Genomic DNA, 21,655 nt, shown 5'->3' on the forward strand with positions numbered 1-21,655 from the left:
CTTTGATTTTTATATATTTTTAGATATCAAAACTAAATCAATATATACATGATAACTGGAGTTATCGATTTCCAAGCATTAAATAAATGAATCTTAAGCAGTGTAAAAACATTACTGTTGCAGTCAATGGGAAAAAAACATATATGCAATCGGTTACTGAGGGAGCGAGTTTAACCGAAGCCACTCAAGCTCAAGGTCTTGTGAGTCTCTGGACCAGTTCACAACAGCTAGCACGATTTTACCTGGCTCAGGAGAACAGGGTGCAGAGGTGCACTTTAGCTGTCAAACAAAGCTGTCAATCAAGCTTGCAGTCTTTAATGGCTGCCTTAGCAAAAAGGCACTTGCGGGTCGTGTTAAGCAAAAACCTTTGGAACTCAAGCAAGAAGCTGGCCCTGGATCAGGAGTCTCCAGTCAAATCGACTCCACCTGGCTTGGGGGACTCGGGTGCAGTGGGGCTCTTGGCTATCCATGATGCTGACATGTATGCCTTGAGAGAGGGAAGACAAATGCAGGCTATTCACGGTGGAGCCACTGAGGTGGTTAGTCATTCGTGCAGTTGGATCTCTCCCCTTGGAGCGTCGAATAAAGCAGGTAGTAGTCAGACTGACCACCAGCAAGCCTTGGTACCCAGAACCACTGCGGTTGAGAAAACCTTCTTCCAGTGGACCAAGGGGATAGTGTAGAAAGCTGAGCCTCGCTGAGGGTTGGGACTGCAGTTCCCAGAAGCTACCTGCCCAGTGACTTTGAGCGGCCATGCGGGACGGCTCTGCAGACAGTACTTCAAGGTTGTGGATTTAGCAGTTTGTGCCTGCCGATTGCAGGGGACTAGTTCCTTTTGCTCATGTGAGTTCTTGTGAAGTCTGGAGGTTGTAGAGGGGTCCACCTTCCTTGTGGAACCAGTCTCTTACCTTGTTCAAGTCACAATCCAGCTGGTGCAATGTGGCTGCTACAGATACAGAGCTTAGCATCTTTCTTTGTGGAGTCCTGGTATAGGAATAGTAGCCAATGGACATCTAGTCCTGTAGCAATTCCACCACAGTAGAGAGCATATACTGTGTGGGGGTAAGTTACTAAAATTAGCCAGACACTGATTTTTAGTCTAAATTCAAGATGGCCTAAACCATCCTCAGTAGTGCTCCTCAGCTGCAACACCCTAGACGGGTGGTAAGCCTTGTAGAGGTGTACGCCTCCTGCCCACGAAAAACAGTGCTCTGGGGCAGGGGGAGGCTTTGTCCTTGAGTGGTTAACAACTTCCTTTGTCCCATCGCACTGGTGAATTTTTTGAGGCTCACTGCCGTGATAGTTCGTTCACTAGCTGTCCCGTGTGGGCGGGGTGTCACCTCCTGCACATTCAGGGCTTTGTCTCTGGCCTCTGGGAGCGCCACACACTCCCCAGTATGAGGTCAGATCTCTGTCTTGGCAGCAGACACTCAAAAAAGCCCGCCAAGGCATAAAAACACTGGTTGAACTAGGTGGGCACTGTCTAAAGTGTCACCTGGGTACTTGCTGTCTTAACCTTGACACCACCATCATGTCAGGGATTAAAAAGCACTGTGTTTGATACCAAACATGAAGAAAATCTACCATTTTATAATGGATCTGGACATCTGGGGTTGTCCAGTTTCCAGCCCATGTTATCCTTTGGGGGGTGGGTCACTTGCGGCAGAATTACGTTAAGAAGGCTACCACAGGGCAATATATGCTTGCACATATATTTCCACACATGTAATATAATGCACACTGCCTCCAGGGCTATAAGATGCCTACCTAGGGATGACTGACATATATTAGATGCAATGAGGTGACGCTGTCACACATGGTGTGTGCAGGGGCAAACTCGAGCAGGCAATCTGCTCGTTTAGGGCTGACATGGCAGACCTGCAGACTTTGGTTTTACTTGAGTCATCTCAGGGTGGCACAATCCGTGCTGCAACCCTAATGCCCCTTTTAAATTCCTGCCCCGGGCACCACTGGTACCATATACTAGGGCCTTACTGGGGTGTAAAAGTACTTGTCAATTGGGTGTACCAATTCACATTTACAGTTTAAGGGAAAGAGCACTGGTGCTGGTCCTGGTTAGCTGGAACCAGCACACTTTCAGGGGGAACATCCGGAACAACGAGGCAAGAGCCACGAGTTCCGGAAGCCTGCAAGCCGAACAACGGCTTGCCTGAACAACGACTTTGCATTTACCACGCATGTGCGAGGTAAAGGCAAAGTCGGTCTAATCTTCAGGATGGGCGTGAAAAACAAAAGAAAGAAAGAGAAGAGGATAGAATGGGTAAGAGGGGTTTGGAGTAGTTTTAAGGGGTTGTGGTAGGGGTTCGGGGTAGTTTTTAGGGGGTGGGGAGGATCGGGGTATTTTTTAGGGGGCGGGGAGGGTCAGGGTAGTTTGTAGGGGGTAGGAGGATTTGGAGTCGATTTTAGGGGGTGGGGGAGTTCGGGGTAGTTTTTAGGGTTGGAAGAATTTGGGGTAGTTCTTAGAGGGTGAAGGATTCGGGTAGTTTTTAGGGGGTGGGAGGGTGTTTGGGATAGTTTTTAGGGGTGGGAGGAGGGTTCGGGTAGTTTTTAGGGGGTGAAGGGATTCGGGGTAGTTTTTAGGGGATGAGGGATTCGGGGTAGTTTTTCAAGGTCATTTTTTGGGGGTGGGAGGGGGTTCGTGTAGTTTTTAGGGAGTGGGAAGGGTTCAGATACATTTTTAGGGGTCAGGGGTTAGGAGTAGTTTTTGGGGGTAAGGGAGTTTGGGGTAGTATTTAGGGGTGGGGGTTCAGGGTAGTTTTAAGGAGGTTGGGGGGTGTATTTAGGGCTCAGGGTGGAGGGAGGGGGGTGGTAAACTTATCCACGGATAGCATTTTACCATGCATGCCTTTACCACGAAAATTCGTGTTAAAGGAATGAGTGGTAAAGCACTTCATGTTTAAGACGCGGTCGCTGTAGAGACCGTGTTGTTAAGATAGGAATTGTAAAGGAACTCATTGTTCCGACATACAATCCACTTTCAGATCAATTACCACAGCATCTTGCAGCAAAACGTTTGGTGTGATCATCCAAAAAAGGCACTTTACACCAATGTGTTTTATAGCTGCCTCCCTTGTGTGCTTTTCTCAACTACCCTCTGCTCCATGTTAATCTCTCTCTTGTATGTGCTGTCCTCCCCTGCTCTCTGTGTTGCTCCCTCTTGCCTGTGTGCTTCTCCTCCTGCACTCCTTTTTGCTGTTGCCCATGTTCTTCTCCCTTGGACCTCATGGTGTTCTCTCCTTGTATGCATCTCCCCCGCCCTATTCGTTGCTCACTCATGTGCTTCTTTTCCCTTACACGACACCTATTACCCGACCCTCTTATCCATTGCCCCCTCCCTTGTCCTAATATTTATTTATTTTGCTGTCTGCCCTTCCACTTTAGGCATAAAAGATATTTTTCTCTTTTTAAAATGTTCCTGCTTTTTTATTTACCAACTCATTTCAGTAAAAAGAAATATGGCCCCTGGGTCACACGTGTGTACATGCAGAAAGATGTGGCTGCCACCGCCAATGTTATATAGCATGAACAAAAGGCATTGGTAGAGTCAATAGGTCTCAAAGACAAGATCTATTGTCTTTGCCAATGCTTTTTAACAAATGGAGATATTGATTGAATTCAGTGAAAGCCCATGGTGCAGTGGCCAGGTGACATCCTCCTTCTCATTTCATTTTGACTGACCAGGTAAATGTTCCTGTGCACAAAATGTGTAGCATCATTCCTCTGGCAGGTGTTATGATCTTTTTCTCACCAACACAGAACCTGTCTCTGATAGGTGAAAAAGGTACACCCATTGTAATACCTCTATTATTGTGAGTGATTATCATCCCCAAGACCGTGACATGATATGACTACAGGTTTGTGGCATCTGAATGATAGTTTTGGGGTATGAATGAAAAAAACATTTATAAAGCGCGTAGCTACCCTAAGGCATCCCAGTGCTGAACATGCCTTTTAATCTGCATTCCACTAGCGAGAATGGCTACCGGCTCTACCATGTAGATCTGTGTAGCCCATCTTGAATGGCTCCCCTGATGCCTGAGAATAAAAGTTAATGCAGGAATTGTACTTGGGTGCATGAGAGGTAGGATGCCCATATATATATGTGTGCCCTAATGTTTTAAGGTGTTCAAACAGGTTTGTTTGTAGCCTGTGTCTGCCTTGTATGCCTGTCCCTCTGCGCTGGTCTTACCTGTCTCCCCCTTCCCTACAGAAATCATTTAAAAGACAAGTGTATGTCTTGTCATTAAAAGTTAATGGAGCACAATCAATCCTATGTGTCCATGTTCTCTGGGCCAAACCAGTTCAAGCAGATTGGACTGTGAACTGAGAAGTAACCCCGAACAAAAGGCTGTGACCAATGGCACACCTACCATAAAGGTGTGGGCTGCTTGCCCGTCCCCTTCATGCAGCAGCAGACCCTAATTGGACAAACAGCGCCTGGCTTCAACCTACAAATTAAGAAGATCAGTTCATGTTAGAGCTGAAACATAAATGACAAAAATGCACTCTTAACTGATTATTTACGCCAGATGTTTGAAGCCTGCTTTGAATCCATTTGGCTGGACCCCAACCACTACTGATTCTGGATTTAAAGTAGCCCTTCTGGTTTTTTAGGGTTTACTTTTTTCTTAATTCTTTCACATATGATAGTGCTTTTATCCAAAGAGCTTATCAAATTTACATAATAGTAGAAGAAAAGGCATAAGCAATGATTATAGATCAATCCTGATTGCACAGAGTTAGCAAATGTTCCCTTAGAGGTTTCTGCAACCTGATTTTGGTTGGAGCTGATAGCACGGAAAATAGATTTGTTCTCTAATTTAGGAGCTAACAATACAAAAGAATGGAAACAGACACCTCACAAAGAGAATGAGGGACAATAAGAAGATGCAAATAAGTGCTCTGTAGAACTGGCCAGAGGAAGGCTGAAACAAGAGCCAGAAACATCTGTCTGTCTCACTTGGAGGGTTAGGGAATATATCCCAACACTGAGGTAAGACAGTGCTCCTCCGTTAGAGCCTGAGTTCAGCTAGCTGCCATGAGAAGTTTGAGGGGATGAAGAGATTCTTGAGATTACTCCTCAGCCTGACAAAGAACTGTAGCTGCTAGCAATTCTGGTTTGAAAGGAAGGGCCTGTGTGACTTACATTCCTGCTGTGGAATATAAGGTCCAGTGTGCCTCCAACCTTTGCTGCTGCCCATTTCTTCCCCAGACTGCCAATACTGGCGCGTCATTGGTCCATCAGTCAGACTCATTGATTGGAGCATGAGGGCCCATGTGCCCTCCTGCTCCTCGGGGCCGGACTGGGAACCAAAACCGGCCCAGGCAAAGTGCAGAGTGCCGTCGAGCTCTTTGCCAGGGCCGGTTTTCGGTCGATTTTGTTACAGAGCCGATTTTGCAGCTATGCTGCAAAAACGGCCCCAGGGGCACAAAATCGGCCCCCAGTGGCCCAAAACCGCCCCCCACCCGTGCGGCGCACCGGGGGATTGCCTGGTGCCGCTACGGCCAGTCCGGCCCTGCTGCTCCTGTCTGAGCTGACAGTCTACGGCATTTGACTAGGCACCCTGCACCGTTCTCCTACATAACCCAGAAGGAGCCAAGATCTTTGACCTCAGTTCACTCCATCCACTCACCAAAAAGAGCAACATTTCCTTCCCAAATCAACGGAGATAAGAGATAGGCCACTGCCTGCCCTTGCAGTGTCTTCTGAAGAGCCGTGTGCACTTCACATGCTATGAGTAAGATAACAAATTATGAGACAGCACACTGGCAAACCAGACAGTGCCCTTTGGCTACAGAACGCTGAATATGTACAGGAAAATTGCTCTCATCTCTGCTGCTACAGGTTCCTGAAATAAATGAGTCACCAAAAACATTTCTGTTCGAGGCATGTGAGCTGTAGATCATGTTACTTGTTTTAAATTATACTTTGATTACATCCCTTTCCACATAATCATTCATAATGTATAAAGAGAGATATTTTTCTAGACAATACATATAGGGCCAGATGTGCGACCGTTTTTTGTGGTCGCAAATGGGAACTCGGCCTGTTTGCGACCCCAAAATTGGTCTGCCCCATGTAGAAACCCTATTTTGCGAGTCAGTAACCTAGTACTGACTCGCAAAATAGGGTTTGCGACTCGCTATTAGGAAGGGCCGTGCCAAGGGCGTCCCTTCCTAATAGTGACTCGTACTTCAATGTAGAATTGTTTTGCGACCGCAATTGTGGTCGTAAAGCACTCGCAGTTTACCACCTACTTCAGGCAGGTGGTAAGCCACTCGCAAACAGGTGGGACCCCTTCCCCTTTGTGAATGGATGCAAAAATATTTTTTTAGAGCAGGCAGTGGTCCCAAACAGAAATGTTTCATTTTCGTTTTTTAAATGCATCCCGTTTTCCTTTAAAGAAAAAGGGCTGCATTAAAAAAAACTGCTTTATCTAAAGAGCAGTCACAGACATGGTGGTCTGCTGACCCCAGCAAGTCACCATCCCAGGGAGTGCTAGCCATTCCCAATGGGGTCGCATATTGCACCTGCCTCATGAATATCAATGAGGCATGCAGTTTGCGACCTCATCAAGAATCGCAAAAAGTATCTGAGACACTGTTGTAAATTACAGTTTGCGACTCGGAAACTACGAGTCACAAAATGACGCAATTTGCGACTCGCAAATTGTAAGGGTCGTACATCTGGCCCATAGATTGTAAAACATGTTATAAAATTTCCTTATAGTTAACACTCAGTACAAATGCAACTGCTGACAATACAGTGGAATGTCTTATTTAGGTTCCTTTTGTAATATTAGATTAAAGAAATTAATGCAGTGTCTAAAGTTTTGGGGAAATTCTGGTAGAATAGTCTTTATGGTTCCTTATTTCGCTTCTTCAAACGCTTTCTTGAATAATTCTTTTTGTTTACATGATGTCTCCAGCATTCTATGGGCGTGGAATACTTTTTCTTATCCTTTTAACAGTACAGTTGTCTCTTAGGTGGAATTTACAACTTATATTGTCTGTCCCAGAAAATTAACTCCTTATCTCTTCAGATTGGACCTTCAGTGTAGAACTATTTGCAGCATTTGGAGCTGCTTTGTGGTTATTTTGGTATGCATTACAGTGCATTCCGAAACATTTTCTTATATGTAAATACAAATATATATTAGAAACCAGGGGTCTTCTATCTTCAGCAACTTCCCCTGGTATCTTGTTATGTAGTGTTTTAATCTCTGCTTATATATAGCAGTGCTTTAAACAGTTCCGTAAAGAATCATGAACATAGAGGTTTGCTTTTACAACCTCCTAAATTTAATGAAAGGCTTTGTAAACATAAGCTCAATATTCTTCTTGAATGAAACCCTGCAAAGCCACTCTTGAGTTTTCTATGTTAAAACTCCAATGCAGAGAACATCTGCTCAGCTATATCCAAACCATGTTTCATTCTGTGATAAATGTTTTTTCTTTTTTATTTATTCATTTTAGGTTACTCCAAACATTTTGCGGCTTGTGATTTCGATTCTGTATTGACAAGCACTTTAACAATTTACACCCTAGATTGTCACATAAATGCATTTATTTCTTCTGTGCGTTTCAGCCCGCTATTTCCACAAATGCTCACTTTAGTGAGAAAAGAGGGCACATTTCAATTGGCTATTCTGCAGATTTTTAATCGTTTTTTTTTTTTTTTTTTTTTAAGTCTCATCCACCACAGAGCTCCTTCCTGGAAAGTTTTGGGGTTATCCGTTAAGCGGGGCCCTAGAAAAAGGGAGGGGGGGGGGGCACCATGCACATTTTCCCCATTAATTTTTCCATAGGACAATAGAACAGCAATACGACAAAAACTGCTAAACGTAAATACACCAAATTTGGCAAAAAGATTGGTCTTGGTCCAGAAAGAGAGCTTTTTTGTGATTTGCTGTAAATCCGTTCAATAGTTTTGGAGACATTAAGGCTCAAAAACTTTGCATGTTTCACACTGAGGAGGATCCGTGGATCTGACATATCTGAAGACAAGATCTGATTGACTGACACAACATCAACAAAGATGTGTTGGTGGGCATTTTAGGACTCAAGGACTGAGTTGCCTCTCCTGGAAATAAGTTAAACAAGCATTTACAATGCAATAGGTCTCGCAATTGCGAGTTTTGGAGCGATTGGCATTGTAAATGGCAATGCCTTTTATAAAAAATTTAAATGCATTGTCATTTACAATACCAAAAGCAACACCTATTGCATTGCAGAGCGCGGTGTCCATGAAGCGGGAGTCGCGCTCATTAAAGCAAAAAAAAAAAAGAAGAAAGAGAGCAGTGTCCCTGAATTGGACGCCTCGCTCTGTATTGCATTTCAAAAAATAATTTTACAAAATGAGCGCGGTGTCCCAAAGCGGGCGTCGCACGCGGTATTAAATGAAAAAAAATAATAATAATAAACGGAGCACGGTGTCCCTGAAGCAGGCACCGCGCTCCGTAATAAAGTTTGACATTACATTTTTTTTTTAAAACAGAAAACAAAATGCCCATTAGGTTAGGAAGGGGCCGCCATTACGGAAGCTGGCACCCTGTGTGTGCTATGTCCCTTAATGAAGTAAATAGTTCTCGGAACTGGTAATGAAAGCTCCTGAGTTAGGACCCAATAAAAGATTGAGTCCTCATGGGCAGTAACAAATGGAGACAAGGCAGTAACAAGGAGGGACTAACAAGCCTCGTAATGAATCCGAAGCCAGAATTTACCAAGGACAGTGACACCAGCCAATAAAAAGTATGCGCGGAGAGTGGGCGATGCTTACACAGCATACTTTACTACTGCATGCCTCGTAGAGCGAGCAGTGCATGTGCGCTGCCGCTAGGCTCGAGCTAAAAACATGTAGGGGTAGGGATACATTGGCCCCCTACGCTTGGTGGCAGTGCATATTTAGGGTAGGGGCATGCAGACCTCCCCTCCCCTTGCCTTGGCGAGCACCCGGGGACACCATCTGCGAGGCTGATATTTTATGTTAAGTACAGATAGTGCTTTCATATATCTCTACAGGACCTTTGCCACTTTGTCTAAAAAAACACTGCATTCTCACTACTCAAATTGACCAATGCATGTGGTGTATTTTTTATGGTTGACACCTATGCATCACGTAAAAAAAATCTATAATCTCTTCACCACTTTTACCCTTTAAGGTTGTGACTTTTGGATTTCTGTAACTTTTTCTTTTGATGTGAATTAAAATAATTTGAATTTTGTTGCATTGTTTGAGTATTTTGGACCTGATTATGATGGTGGTAAGACCGCCACTGACAGCCTGTCGGTGGTGGTCTCATCGCCATCATAAGCAGGTTTCACGCCCGCCATATTACAATGGCGGGCGTTTTGTTGGCAGTCAGAAAGACCGACCGCCACGGTTCCGACGAGCTCAAGGATCCGTCGGACCCTTGGAGGGGAATCATATCTCTACAACGGTGGCAGGCACCACCAAAGGGATTATGATGTTCCTTTCTGTCTGCCTGTTTAGGTCTCGCCTGAGCCAGTGCATGCGCTGACTCAAGCGAGACATTTAGTAAGCTGGTTTTGAAAGTGCTTCCCAGAGGCTTTTGCCGGCCACCAGCTTGCTGTTACGCGCACAAGCACGCGCGCCGTGCACAGCTGTCATCTGGCTTTCGTCAGCTTTTTAGGTCTTGCCTGAGCCAACGCATGCGCTGTCTCAAGCGAGAATTTTTTTTCCTTTCACTTTTGCGCCGCGCGGCTGTGTCACTTTCACGGCCGTGCGGCCATTGCTTGTTCATGATATTTACAATTCAGTTTCTCTTGTTCTGATCATTACATTGTTTTTACTTTATTTTATTTATTCTTATTCATTATTTTGTATTTTTCACTTTGGTGTCACTTATCGATTTGAGTTTGTTTTCGCTACATTTAAATGATATAACACCCGCTCTTTCATATCTTCTTTATTTCTTGCTTACGTTGTTTTTTAAATACGACTGCATACAGATTAGCTCTGTATTACAGTTCGTTTCACACTCGTCCAACATGGCACCTTAATTTCTTTTTGTTACCGGGGCTTTCTGCTCTAACCTCTTTCTATTTGCACGCATCGCTCTCTTTACCTCTGGCCGCGTAGAACTCGCCGTTTCACATGCCCCTTACTTTCCTGATGGAAGCACTCTCACTGATAACCTTCAAGGAGGTATGTGTATACGGGCTCTTTTGATTTTTTACTAACCTATAATCTTTCACTCATTTTGGGTTATTTCAGTGCATGATTCTATTACATTCACGGTGATTGTCACCCCAACATGGAGGTTACTTCTAAATTGCTATTCCATCTTTCCGTATGAGATTGACCAGTAGGACATGGGACGCTTTACTTTCTAGCTTACATTATCTACGGTCCGTTAACCGACTTCGTACAGTCATCTACCCATACTTTTGATGTTTGTGCACCAAACCACCATCACTCTTTTTTATAATAACTTATTATAGTTTTTTCATTCTATGTTTCCACTTCTATACGTTGGATTTAATTTCCACATCATTTAACTAGCTTAGGATGGCTGGTACTGCTTGAACGCACTGAGAATATTTTCCGATCACTTTCTCATCACTTTTTTCTTCACCACCCATCTCCCTCCTTCCTTACCTCCCTTTTCTCCTCCTCTTTCTCTGGTTTCTCCTTCTCTGCGCCTTGTCTTCTTCGGACTCTCTCCTCCAGCCTCCGCTGTCTCCTTTCTCACTTTCTCATCGCCCCTCCTCCCTTTTTTCTCTGTATTCTTTTGTTTCTCTCCTCCTCGTCCCTTTGTCTTTCCTTCTTTGCTCCTTCTAACTCCTCACCCTCATACATCTCTCTCTCGCCCCTTATTCAAAGTCAACATAAAAGTCCTGTGTCCGGTCGTGCCCCGTGGGCTGGTGAAGCGGCGTCTTATGTTTATTAGACTCTTTCCAACGAGCTCCAAAAGCCACCGTGTCTTGTTGTAGATCGAGCTGATGACTTCTCGCTATAAAGAATGTCATTGATTGCAACACTGATAACTTTTAAACAAACATTACCAGATTGGGTCGAAGCTCTTCAAATGCTCATTACTAAGAGTGTTTACTCTGTGCCAAGCCAAACAATTACAGTCAGACCCCCCCCCCACCCACCTTTTTTGAAGACAGGGTCGCTGTCATTTCTGAGCGTTGAAATACCTAAAGAGCCCGGCAGTGCTTAATTTGAGCCGGTGGGGGTCACCCGCACTCATTTTGTGGACTGGCACAATTTTTGCACATCCGACTTTGACCCAGATCAAGGGATAGAACAAGCATTGGCATAGCCAATAGGTCTCGCCTTTGGGACCTTATAAGTGTTTAGCCATGCAACAGTTGATGTTGTTGCACCAAGGATATTGTGCTGCATAACTAAATACTTACAAGGTCCCAAAAAGCAAGACCTATTGGCGATGCCAATGCTTGTTCATGTCAGGTAACCTGCCATGTAAAGGTAGGCAAAAACAGAGTTTTGTAACCCGTGGCGGGCCCCCCTTCCCTCTGGCCCTTTGATATGGGCACTGGGGGCACCTATGGTGCTCCCTACATATCCCTGCACCATGTGGCAGGCACTGCATGGGGCCTGTCAAGTAGTGCAGGGATATGTCAGGTGTCCCTATTTTGCATTGCGGCAGGTGCTGCAGCTAGCAGCATCCGTCGCAATGCAAAACACAGGCATTGTGACCACCGTGGTGACAATCGCATTGTAATGCCTCTTACGGGACCACTGACAGCATGTCGGCCGGTCCCGTTTCTGATACGGGGGCCATCCTAATCAGCCCTTTTGTTTGGTTTACACAAAGCATCTTGGAATCACTCTAAATAGTCATCCAATTTAGATATTTACAGCCAAAAACAAAAATAACACGGTGTAAATTCTGTAAGGTTACCAGCCCATTTCCCATTGAAGGGCACATCTCATCTTTCTAACATGGGTCCTGTTAAAATTACTAACAGTAGCATGACTTACCCTAAAAGGCAAAATGCACATTTTATATACAATTGCTACAAAATATCATACACAACTCCTAAACAAAAATGTAGACCCTGCACTTTTTTAAAATTATAAATGAATCGTGGATTGTGTTTCAGAACCAAGTCCTCAAGGCATCTTTCACTACTAATCAGTGTCCACTGTTTTTTCTATCCTTCCTGCTTCAGATAATGCCTGACAGGATAATACTTATTTCACACTGTGTTCACCATTTTGATTCCTAGATTTTTATTTCTGGGTAAATGGCACTGACTACTGAGGGAAAGAGTATGCCAGAGCTGTCATGACCTTGGAAGATAGTGTACATGTGCATAGGAGAGTTCATGTTGTGATGGAAAATTGTTGGACCAGTCAGTGCACAGCGCATAGTTATTTGTCATAAATCTCTGTTTCATTAAATGACAAATGCTCAAAAAATCAGAAATTTACTCCTGCTTATGTTTGGCACAAGTTTCTATTTTTAGAATAGATAGGGGATTCCATGAGTACTCTGTCAGCCCCACTTTGCCAGGATTGGTTCTAGAATTCCTTTGTGACTTCTATGCTTCTTGCTTGCAAAAGTATGTTTGCAACAGTAAAGGTAACAAGCCTATATTTGTTCATACTTTGTAAATGTGAATTTGCACTTTAAAAATATATTCTCTTTGTTTTCTTTGCAGGGAAAATATTTTTCCCTTGACAAAGCCCCCACAAATTTGGGGGTGTTTCCTCCTCTTGATCTCTAACAAAGGTAGGATAGTACTTGGCGAAGGTTTGTCAGTACTCCCGATCTCGCATATTTTTGGTGTTTACCTGTTTTTCAACGCACCCTTGCCTTGGAATACCCATGCACTGACGGTCTAAATGGACTGTTTTAATTTGACATGTGAGAATCACTTTGTTAGTATAATGTTATAGTTCTAATTCAGTCCATTTCTGTGCTTAAAGTAAACATGGTGTGCATGGCTTTAAAATAGAACCCAAAAGTATCCTTAGCCCACCACCTCCCAACTGTGTCATGGATCCCCTAACATCATTTTTAGGGCATGTTGGTTTGTTCTATCTTTAGTGGGGTCAAGAACATGGGGTTTCCGAATTGTTAATCTTAATTGGAAATCACATTTTGGGGCAATATATCAAGGATTGACTATAGTGCACTATAGAGCCTGAGTTTGTTACTATGTGCTGCTGACACTTGGGTAAGCCTGAAAAGATTTTCACAGATGCTTACTTTATTGTGAAAAAAGGCAGATTTCCATGGGTATTTCTGCAGATTTCAAATTGTCGGACACACATTGTGCTGTTAGAACTGTTCATACTTATCAAAAGAATTTCAGTCCTCAAAATGACCAATGCATATGGTCTAGTGATTAAGGTTGTCATCTACCCCTAATGTAAAAAAAGCTGTATTATTTGTACAATTTTAACCATTTAAGCTAGTGACATTTAACTTTCTGTAATATTTACCTTTGTTGCTAATTCAAATCATTACAATTTTGTTGCGATTTGAGATTATTTTTTGGTTTACATCTAGGACCTTAGAACCACTTGAAGCAGTTATCTGGAGCTGGAACTAAAGCTACATAGTGTAAAACCTAAAAGGTTACCAGACCAAATTGCCAGCGGAGGACACGTTCTTCTATCTTAGGTCCAGTTAGACCTACTAACACAGACCTCACTTAACCAGAGTACATTTTATTTTTGTCAGGAAATGTTACAAAATATAATCCGCAGCTCTTAATAATAATTTTGAATGAGCTATACAAATACTGAAAGAAATTAGATTGTTAGCAGAAATCTGCAATTAAATTCATTGCCTATAGCTACCAAGATGACATATTTGTGCTCCACAACAATTATCTAAAATAACATGTTTGTACTTAACAATCGCCATTCTTTATTTGTGATGTTACGCTATGTGATGTTATGTTATGCATATTTGTAAAACTGTATTATCACTTTGGAGTGTATCATGGCACTGAGCAGGTGTGACACTAGCTCAAGCTGGGTCATGGAAGATTACTTGAAGAGCTAGGTCTTCAGCTTCTTTCGGAATTCGATGAGTGAGGAGGAGGCTTACATATGTGGTGGCAGATCATTCCACACTTTAGGAGCAATCTTGAAGAAAGCAGACCTCTGTATCTGAGTCTCTGTATGTGTGGGATGTGTGAGAGTATGAGTCTAGCCAAGCAGAGTTGTCTGGAGGTTTGTTAAAGTACATGCAATTGTCGATGGTATGCTGGGATGGAGTTATGTAGTATGTTGAAGGTGTGAGTGAGGATTATGAATTGTGCTCTTTTGTGTACTGGTAACCATTGTAGCTCCTTGAGGCGAGGTGAGATGTGTTTGTGATGTGGGAGGCTGCTTGTGAGCATGGCTGCCAAGTTCTGAATTGTCAATATAAAGAAATAAGGACCCCATGGTAAAGGATCATGGTTCCAAGGGCAGGGAACAATTCAACAATGCAATAAAGAACCCCTTGGCAACCAATTGATATTCATGTAGTTACACAATGTAGGCCATGTATGAACAGAGTAATTGCGATGTTTATTTATTTAATATTTCATTTGACAGGTATATCAATTTCAGTTTTTATCCCATAAAGGGTATCAGTCATATAAATGTTATTACCAAAAAAAGGGGGAAAAATCCACGACACATCTGATATAACAAATACGTTCATGCAATGAACCAAAGAAATAAACACTACAATGTTTAAGACAACAACAGAAAACATAATTATGAATACATAGATACTAATAAGGTGCAGAGACATAACATCTCATATCACACATATAAAATTCATAAAGTATATACAAGTTAACATCTAAATATAGAATAACTAGATTGATCTATAGTGATTGCAGTTCATCTATGTAATAATATTTTTTGATTGATTTACCTGTCAAACGAAATAATAATAAATAAAAAAATAAACCACAATTACTCTGTTCATACATGGCCTATATTATTTAACTACATGAAAATCGATTGGTTGCCAAGGGGTTCTTTATTGCATCGTTGAGTTCTGTGTGGTCTGCAGCCTCCTGATGAGTCACTTGTTGATGTCGACATAAAGGATTTTCCCATAGCCCAGCTTGCTTGCAACTAGACATGGGTGACAGTTTTCCAGGTGCCAATTGAAAACCACTTGAAGATCTTCCTTAGTGTCTTTATTATATGAAGCACAAGGCGATGATGATGAAGAGTTTGGACTTGATGATGATCCAGAGGTTCTTGGTGTGGGTGGTGGGTGTAGGTCCTTGTTCTTTCGGCCACCTGGTAGAGACCCATGAAGACATGCTCGTGCTCAAGGTTATGACTTTGGTCTTGTCTGAGTTAAGCTTCTGTTGCTCCTCATCCAGTCATCGATTTCAACTATGCATGCCATGAAGTTGTTTCGGATGTTGTGTGTCTTGTCCGTGAGGCAAAGGAGAGGACATTGATGTTGTGCATGATGGTGATACTGGCCAGGGGGCTCATGTAGGTGTTGAAGAGGGTAGGGCTCAGGAAGGATCCTTGTGGAACTCCGCAGATGAGGTCTTCAGCGCTCTTCGGTGAAAGGTGCCAGATTGACAGATTGGGTACTGCCAGTCTGAAGGAAACAAAGCAATTGGAGAGTGGGTCCTTGGATTAAAATGTTGCATGTTTGTTGAAGGAAGATGGGGTGGGAGACCATGTTAAATGCTACGGAGATGTCCAGGAGGATGAGGGCCGCTGTGTCTCCTCTGTCTAAGATCATGGAGATGTCGTCTGTGGCAGTGATGAGATCAGTTTCCGTGCTATATATAGGAGGAGATGAATGTCAGCATGAATACATTTGAGCACTTTGATTGGAAAGACGTAGCACAAGAAAATCTTATCTGCGGTACTCTGATGAAAAAGCTAATTAAATAGTTTATTCACAATCTCAACTTCTAATCCTACGTGAGAATGCAATGTTCTCATTGTACACAAAGCTGCTCAGATAATTTGTTTGGAAGAAATATCCTCTCTAGGGAACATGTTCAATAAGAAAATGTTAACAAATCTCTCTCATTCCAATACAGCAGGTGATTTGTGCATGAAGCGGAAAAAAAGAGTGGGAGAGCTCATAAAATGTAACAAAGAAAAAGCCACCTGTAAAGCTACAGCACAGAAGACCGAAGCAAATGTACTACACAGCTCTAAAAAGTCAACAAACTCCGGAAACCAGATGTGGCCAGAAAGTTACCAGGAGCAAGGTGGAGGAAAAACCACTCACACTGATAATAGCGCCAGCTATGCACAACATTTTATTTTGCATCATGGAAGGACCAATGAAGAAATATCTTCTGAATTCGAAAGCGATCACGGTAATTCACAGTTTCACAGTGGTGTCCAAAACAAGCAGCAAAATCAGACAACATACTCATGTACAGAATGCGATAAAAGCTTCAGTATCAAGGACGAGCTTGTTAGACATATTGAGTCACATTCAAGAACAAGGCCATATACATGCAGAGACTGTGGGAAAAGCTTTCTTCAAAAAGGAAATCTTATCAAGCATTATAGAACACATACCGGTGAAAAGCCTTATCAGTGTATTTTCTGTCACAAAAGTTTCAGTCGGAAAGATTACCTCAATGGACATATGAGAATTCATACAGGAGAGAGACCATACAAATGTCCTGAATGTGAAAAATGCTTCACCCAAAAAGGCGAGTTTAACCAACACCGAAGAAAACACATTTGAGAAGAACTTCACATATACTAAACAAATAATAATATGGTAAACATGGTATAAAAGTTTAGAAGCTATTAAGCAGTCTTTCAGTACGTAAGTCAGAAGTACTAGATTTGGATAAATACTAGTATAACTAATAGTGAAGTGATTAACAATCATAGATTTAAGACACTAGGGGCCATATGTTGAAAGCAAATTTGCGATCGCAAACGCTGAAATTCGCCGAATTTCGGCGTTTGCGATCGCAAATTTGCTAAGTGGAATGTAGGAAGGCAAATCTGCATGCAAAATAAGGAATCGCTAAATTTGCGATTCCTTATTTTGCAATTGCATTTAAGGAATCGCAAATTTTGCGATTCCTTAAATGCAATGTAGGAACCTCCAAAAAAGTGCTATTTGGCCTTAAGGAATCGCAAATTACCACCAACTACAGGTTGGTGGTAATTTGCGAATTCTTGTAATAATGCAGTTTTTTGCATTTTTCAAAGTGGAATGTGGTGCACACACATGCCCTTAGGGCATGTATGTGCACCACATGTGCACCCATGCTAATTTCAGGGGTGCAACAGGGTGTCCTATTGACACCCTTGCAACCTTGAAATTGCATTCTCAATTTGCGATTCTCTAATTGAGAATCGCAAATTGAGAATGTCTTCCTATTCATTCCTATGGGCCTTTTAGCCCATAGGAATGCATGGCAAGGTATTCCTTATTTGCGATTCTCAATTAGAGAATCGCAAATAAGGAATGGGTGGGATTCGCAAAAAAAATTGCTAATCCTACCTACATTGCATTTTGCTATTCTCTAATTGCGATTCCTTAAAAATTGCAATTAGAGAATCGCAAAACACAGTCTACCTACATATGGCCCTAGATTACAAAAATAGGAGAAAATAACCAGAAAATACATATTTGAAAGGCAAGTAATTTCCATATTTACAGCTCCTGGCAAATTACAATGAAAAACAATGCTTGGTCTACTACCTTAGCAAGCAACAAAACCCTCATTTGAAAAGGAATCTAATTACATCAGTCCTACCACGATGAACGGAAGACAGATAAACAGACACATAAGAATGGAACACTTCAATTTCTGAGAGATGACTACACATAGGACATGGGCTCCAACAGAGCTATAAGAAAAATGTCCACAAGAATCCTTTGCTAATAAATAGAGGATCAAAAATACTAAACTTTCCATTTGTTAATTGCACTGAATACCATGCAAGTTCAGTCCAGATGACTTCCCCCCCATATAACTACCTCCTATGCAGTACTGTGCAGACCTCATATGCCTAGTTTCTCATAACGCTATACAGGGGCTGCCATCAAATTCATGAAGAGGTGAGCATTTATAGCCTTAAGGCAGGAAGGTTTTCTATAAACTATAAAGGTTTATGGGGCGAAAACAAGAATTGGAGAAAGTTCTACATAAATGGAGAAACAGCAGCAGATTGGAAATTAATGAAATTGTTTTTATGGGTATTCTGCCAGATGGGGTGAAAGCTTAATGCATGTCAATCCAGAAAACTTGTTCTATTCAAGTAATACTCAGACAGTCTGTAAGTTTCCATTGTTTGAACCACAGAATGCTCATTCCAGCCAGGCTTCAAAGGATTTCCTTATCAAAGTGTCCACCACCTATGATTCTTGTCTGATGCCATGTTGTAATTGCCAGGATGTCTGCAGTCCAGTATATGCTCTTTACTTGCATTTAACTTGCACACCATTCCCTTATAATTGCATTCCATGCCTGGGATTGCCCTTTGCTGTCACTTAGGGATTTTTCCTGTCCCTTATGCATTTTTAAACTCCTTGTATTCCGTCTTCTTTAAGCTGCCTGTGCAGATATGCCCTGCTCTTGTTGTTCCAGTTTGGAACAAGTTGACTTTATTCAATGTCTATTTTGATCATTTATTTGATGTCCCTGTGTAGACAATATTATCCTTCATTCCCTCCTGATTCTTCTGTACAGCGCTATGTCATCACTTGAGAACTTGTCCATACTTGAAGAACCTCATAAATAAATAATAAATAAGTTTTTAAAGTATTTGTACCATTGATCACCCATTTCTTTAAGAATAGGTGTAAGCCGCACAGAGCTGACGAGTTTCTAACAGCAAGAAAAAATATATTTGCCATATTAAGAAAAGGGAACTACAAATGAGTTTTAAAATGGTTGGGTTTGCAAACATAGTCATAGAAAGCATTTACAATATAGTAGTAAAGATGTTCAATTTGTTATAATTGCTATTAAATATGTTGCATCACTACTGCTAGTGCAGTTCCTCCAAAGGTGTTTTCCAGATGGAACAGAGGGGGTCTAAAATCTGAGAACACTACTGTGCTATACTAGTATGAGGTGCAGTGGAACTGGTGCTTAATTTCATGTTCAATGCACAGAATGATTCCAATAATAATTATGCCTGGAAATGTAAATAGTGCATGTAAAGGGACAGTTAGCATCATCAGGAAGGCAGAGGTCTGTTAAGGAAAAGGTCTCCTTTGGAGAAAGATTTTAAGGCTCTTCGCAGAGATCGCAAATTTGTTGATAGGAAAGTAAGCAGAGATTTCTTCCATGCTCTGAATGAACCGCAATTACCACCTTACATGTGTTTAGGGAGGGATGGATGTTAAGATCCTGTGGTTTCAGCAGCTAAAAGACTTGCAGGGTATTTACCCATTTATTTAAATCTCTGGTTACAAAGTAGTCTGTGTACAGTCCTTATGTATTTCTTTACGGAAAGTAAACAATAATGGTATGAAATTGGTATAGAAATCTCATGTTCAGTGCTGCCAAATTTATAGTATATTTGCTTGATTAATGGTGAAGAGCACAGTCAGCAAAACCCAATACTGCCAGCATTGTTATATTGAGGCACATATCAACTGAGAGGCATACCTGTCTTTTATTAGGGAATCCACGTAAGATATTTTGACTGAATTACTAGGCATATATGAATGTATAAAATCATAATTGGTCATTTCTGAATGCACTGAGGCGTGCATATCTACAACACACGTTTCTGAGCTCGGTGAAATATAGTTTATAATAGATCTAATATTACAGGCTTAACATATGAAGAACTGGCTTCATTAGAATGAGAGCCTATTGTTAGAATATATTAAAAATAGCTGGTGGTTGAGCGGAATAGTGTGACCCAAATCTTACATTGAGATCTATATAATAATACTCTTCCTAGCCAGTGAGGTTAGTCAGCAATTATGAGTAAAACTCATTGAGATAGGATTCCCCCATGAGGTCACTTCATTGGCATGCAGTTTTGGTTACTTAAGGTGAAACAGTTTGTGTCAGGACAAAGGCATAATCTTGAAACTGAATGCCGACTTTAAGCTGATTTTTAATGAGGTCTGTGGGCTAACTAGTGGATTTCAAATAGGTCCTTTTATCTTCAAAGATTTGTTTTATTTCTGAGAGGGTTATTGTATGCTAGAAAGATGCTGTTCTGAATAAAGCGGAAAGAAGAGAGAGCCTCTTTTTTATGTATAACCCTCACCCACTCTAATAGTGGCATGCTTCATTATCGGCTTTACCCTGATTCCTAAAGGTCAAGGTGGGCTCGACCGTATTCCAGGGAGCACTTAGAAAACAGGTTGTCAAACTCTTCCTAGGGGTATTTTTTAGCATTAAGTATCCCTTTATTGGTGGGGTGAACAGGGATAACAAAAACAGAAAAGGAGTGGTCCTGTGACCCTAAGCCCCAAATGCTAACTTGTTTCTGCCCTACTCTATTGGCCCGTGTGGGTCCGTGGCATTCGTCAGGGCGTTACTCGAGAAGCTATCCCCCAGTAGCGTCACTTTGTGATATTTCCAAACATGAACATGCAAAGCCGCAGTGTTAGCTCCGGTGTGATACATACCTGGAACTTTATCTAGCTAAACCTTCAACCCCAGATGACACAACTTCGTACCATTGGTGCGTCAGCGTGCAGCCACGTTCCACAAGGTGGAAATGTACAAACAGCCTGAGGAGGAAGACTTCCTCATGGAGACCCTCTCCTCCACTCATAGGTCAGTGCAATAGTTTCCTATGTTGAAGGGCATGCTACAACCAGCACATTACATCTTCAAAGAGCCAGTTGAGGTGTGTGCTGTGACTCCCAGTGTGGATACAAAATATAAAGCCTCCCCCTCTGACCCCTCAGATATCAGGGGCAGCTTTCACTGGACACTCTGGTGGTATACCAGAGAGTCAGTGCAAGCATGCTAATTCACAGGGTATACGTGATGCCCCTCTCCAGACCAGGAGAGCAAGACATTTGATGCGGCTGGGAAGCGTGGCATCGCCCAGTCAGCCACACATTGGCGGGATACCAGTTGAGTGGGCCTGCTCTCTTGGTACAGCCAGTCCCACTGGGACAAAATGGAAGATCTGGTTCAGCATCCTCCTGAGCAATATAGAAAACGTAGACCGTAGTTGTTTGCAAAATTGTTTTTAAAGCCAACATCTGATGTGCTTTAGATGCAGCAGACACAGCTGCCTGTGCAGTCAATACTAGTGTCCTTCTCCGCAGACAAATGTGGTTGCATGTGTCGGGATTTAAACAGGAGGTTCAACAACATCTCCTCAACTTGCCTATTGATAGAGCACACCTTTTTGGATGGCAGGTTGATGAGGTGTTGAAGAAAATCAAAAAGAACACACAGACAGCCATATTCATGGGTGTTTTGCAGACACCAACTACCCTCTGCTCCTTTCAGACACACCATATTGTGGCAGAGCCAACGCCACCACCCCTGAGGCCTCTATGTCCTACCCAAAGCAGCAATAACAGCAGCCACCAAACCAATGTTACTATAGGGGAAGATATAGAGGCAACAATAGTAGAGGCAGAGGAAAAGGCGCAGCCCCAAAGCAACTGTACGTGAAAAACAGTGACTCCCTCACCCTTCCCACTGACCATCCAACACCTTTCGGGTGAAGAGTACA

The 21,655-nt window shown here is 42.3% G+C and overlaps 1 protein-coding gene across 4 annotated transcripts in view; it reads left to right on the plus strand.

Moving 5' to 3' along the window:
* LOC146798804 (uncharacterized) overlaps window positions 1-18,753 on the plus strand; it is a 131,237-nt gene extending 112,484 nt beyond the window's left edge. For 3 of the 4 annotated variants that reach the window (XM_085626110.1, XM_085626112.1, XM_085626113.1), the window contains one exon: window positions 16,048-18,753. In XM_085626110.1, coding sequence (XP_085482236.1) covers window positions 16,048-16,712 — 665 coding nt within the window. In that variant the 3' untranslated portion in view covers window positions 16,713-18,753. The remainder of the gene's footprint in view (window positions 1-16,047) is intronic. The other variant, XM_085626111.1, reaches the window with a different exon arrangement.
* The last annotated feature ends 2,902 nt before the right edge of the window (window positions 18,754-21,655 follow it).

The sequence above is a fragment of the Triturus cristatus genome, chromosome 9 (genome assembly GCF_964204655.1).
Source record: "Triturus cristatus chromosome 9, aTriCri1.1, whole genome shotgun sequence".
Lineage (NCBI taxonomy): Eukaryota > Metazoa > Chordata > Amphibia > Caudata > Salamandridae > Triturus > Triturus cristatus.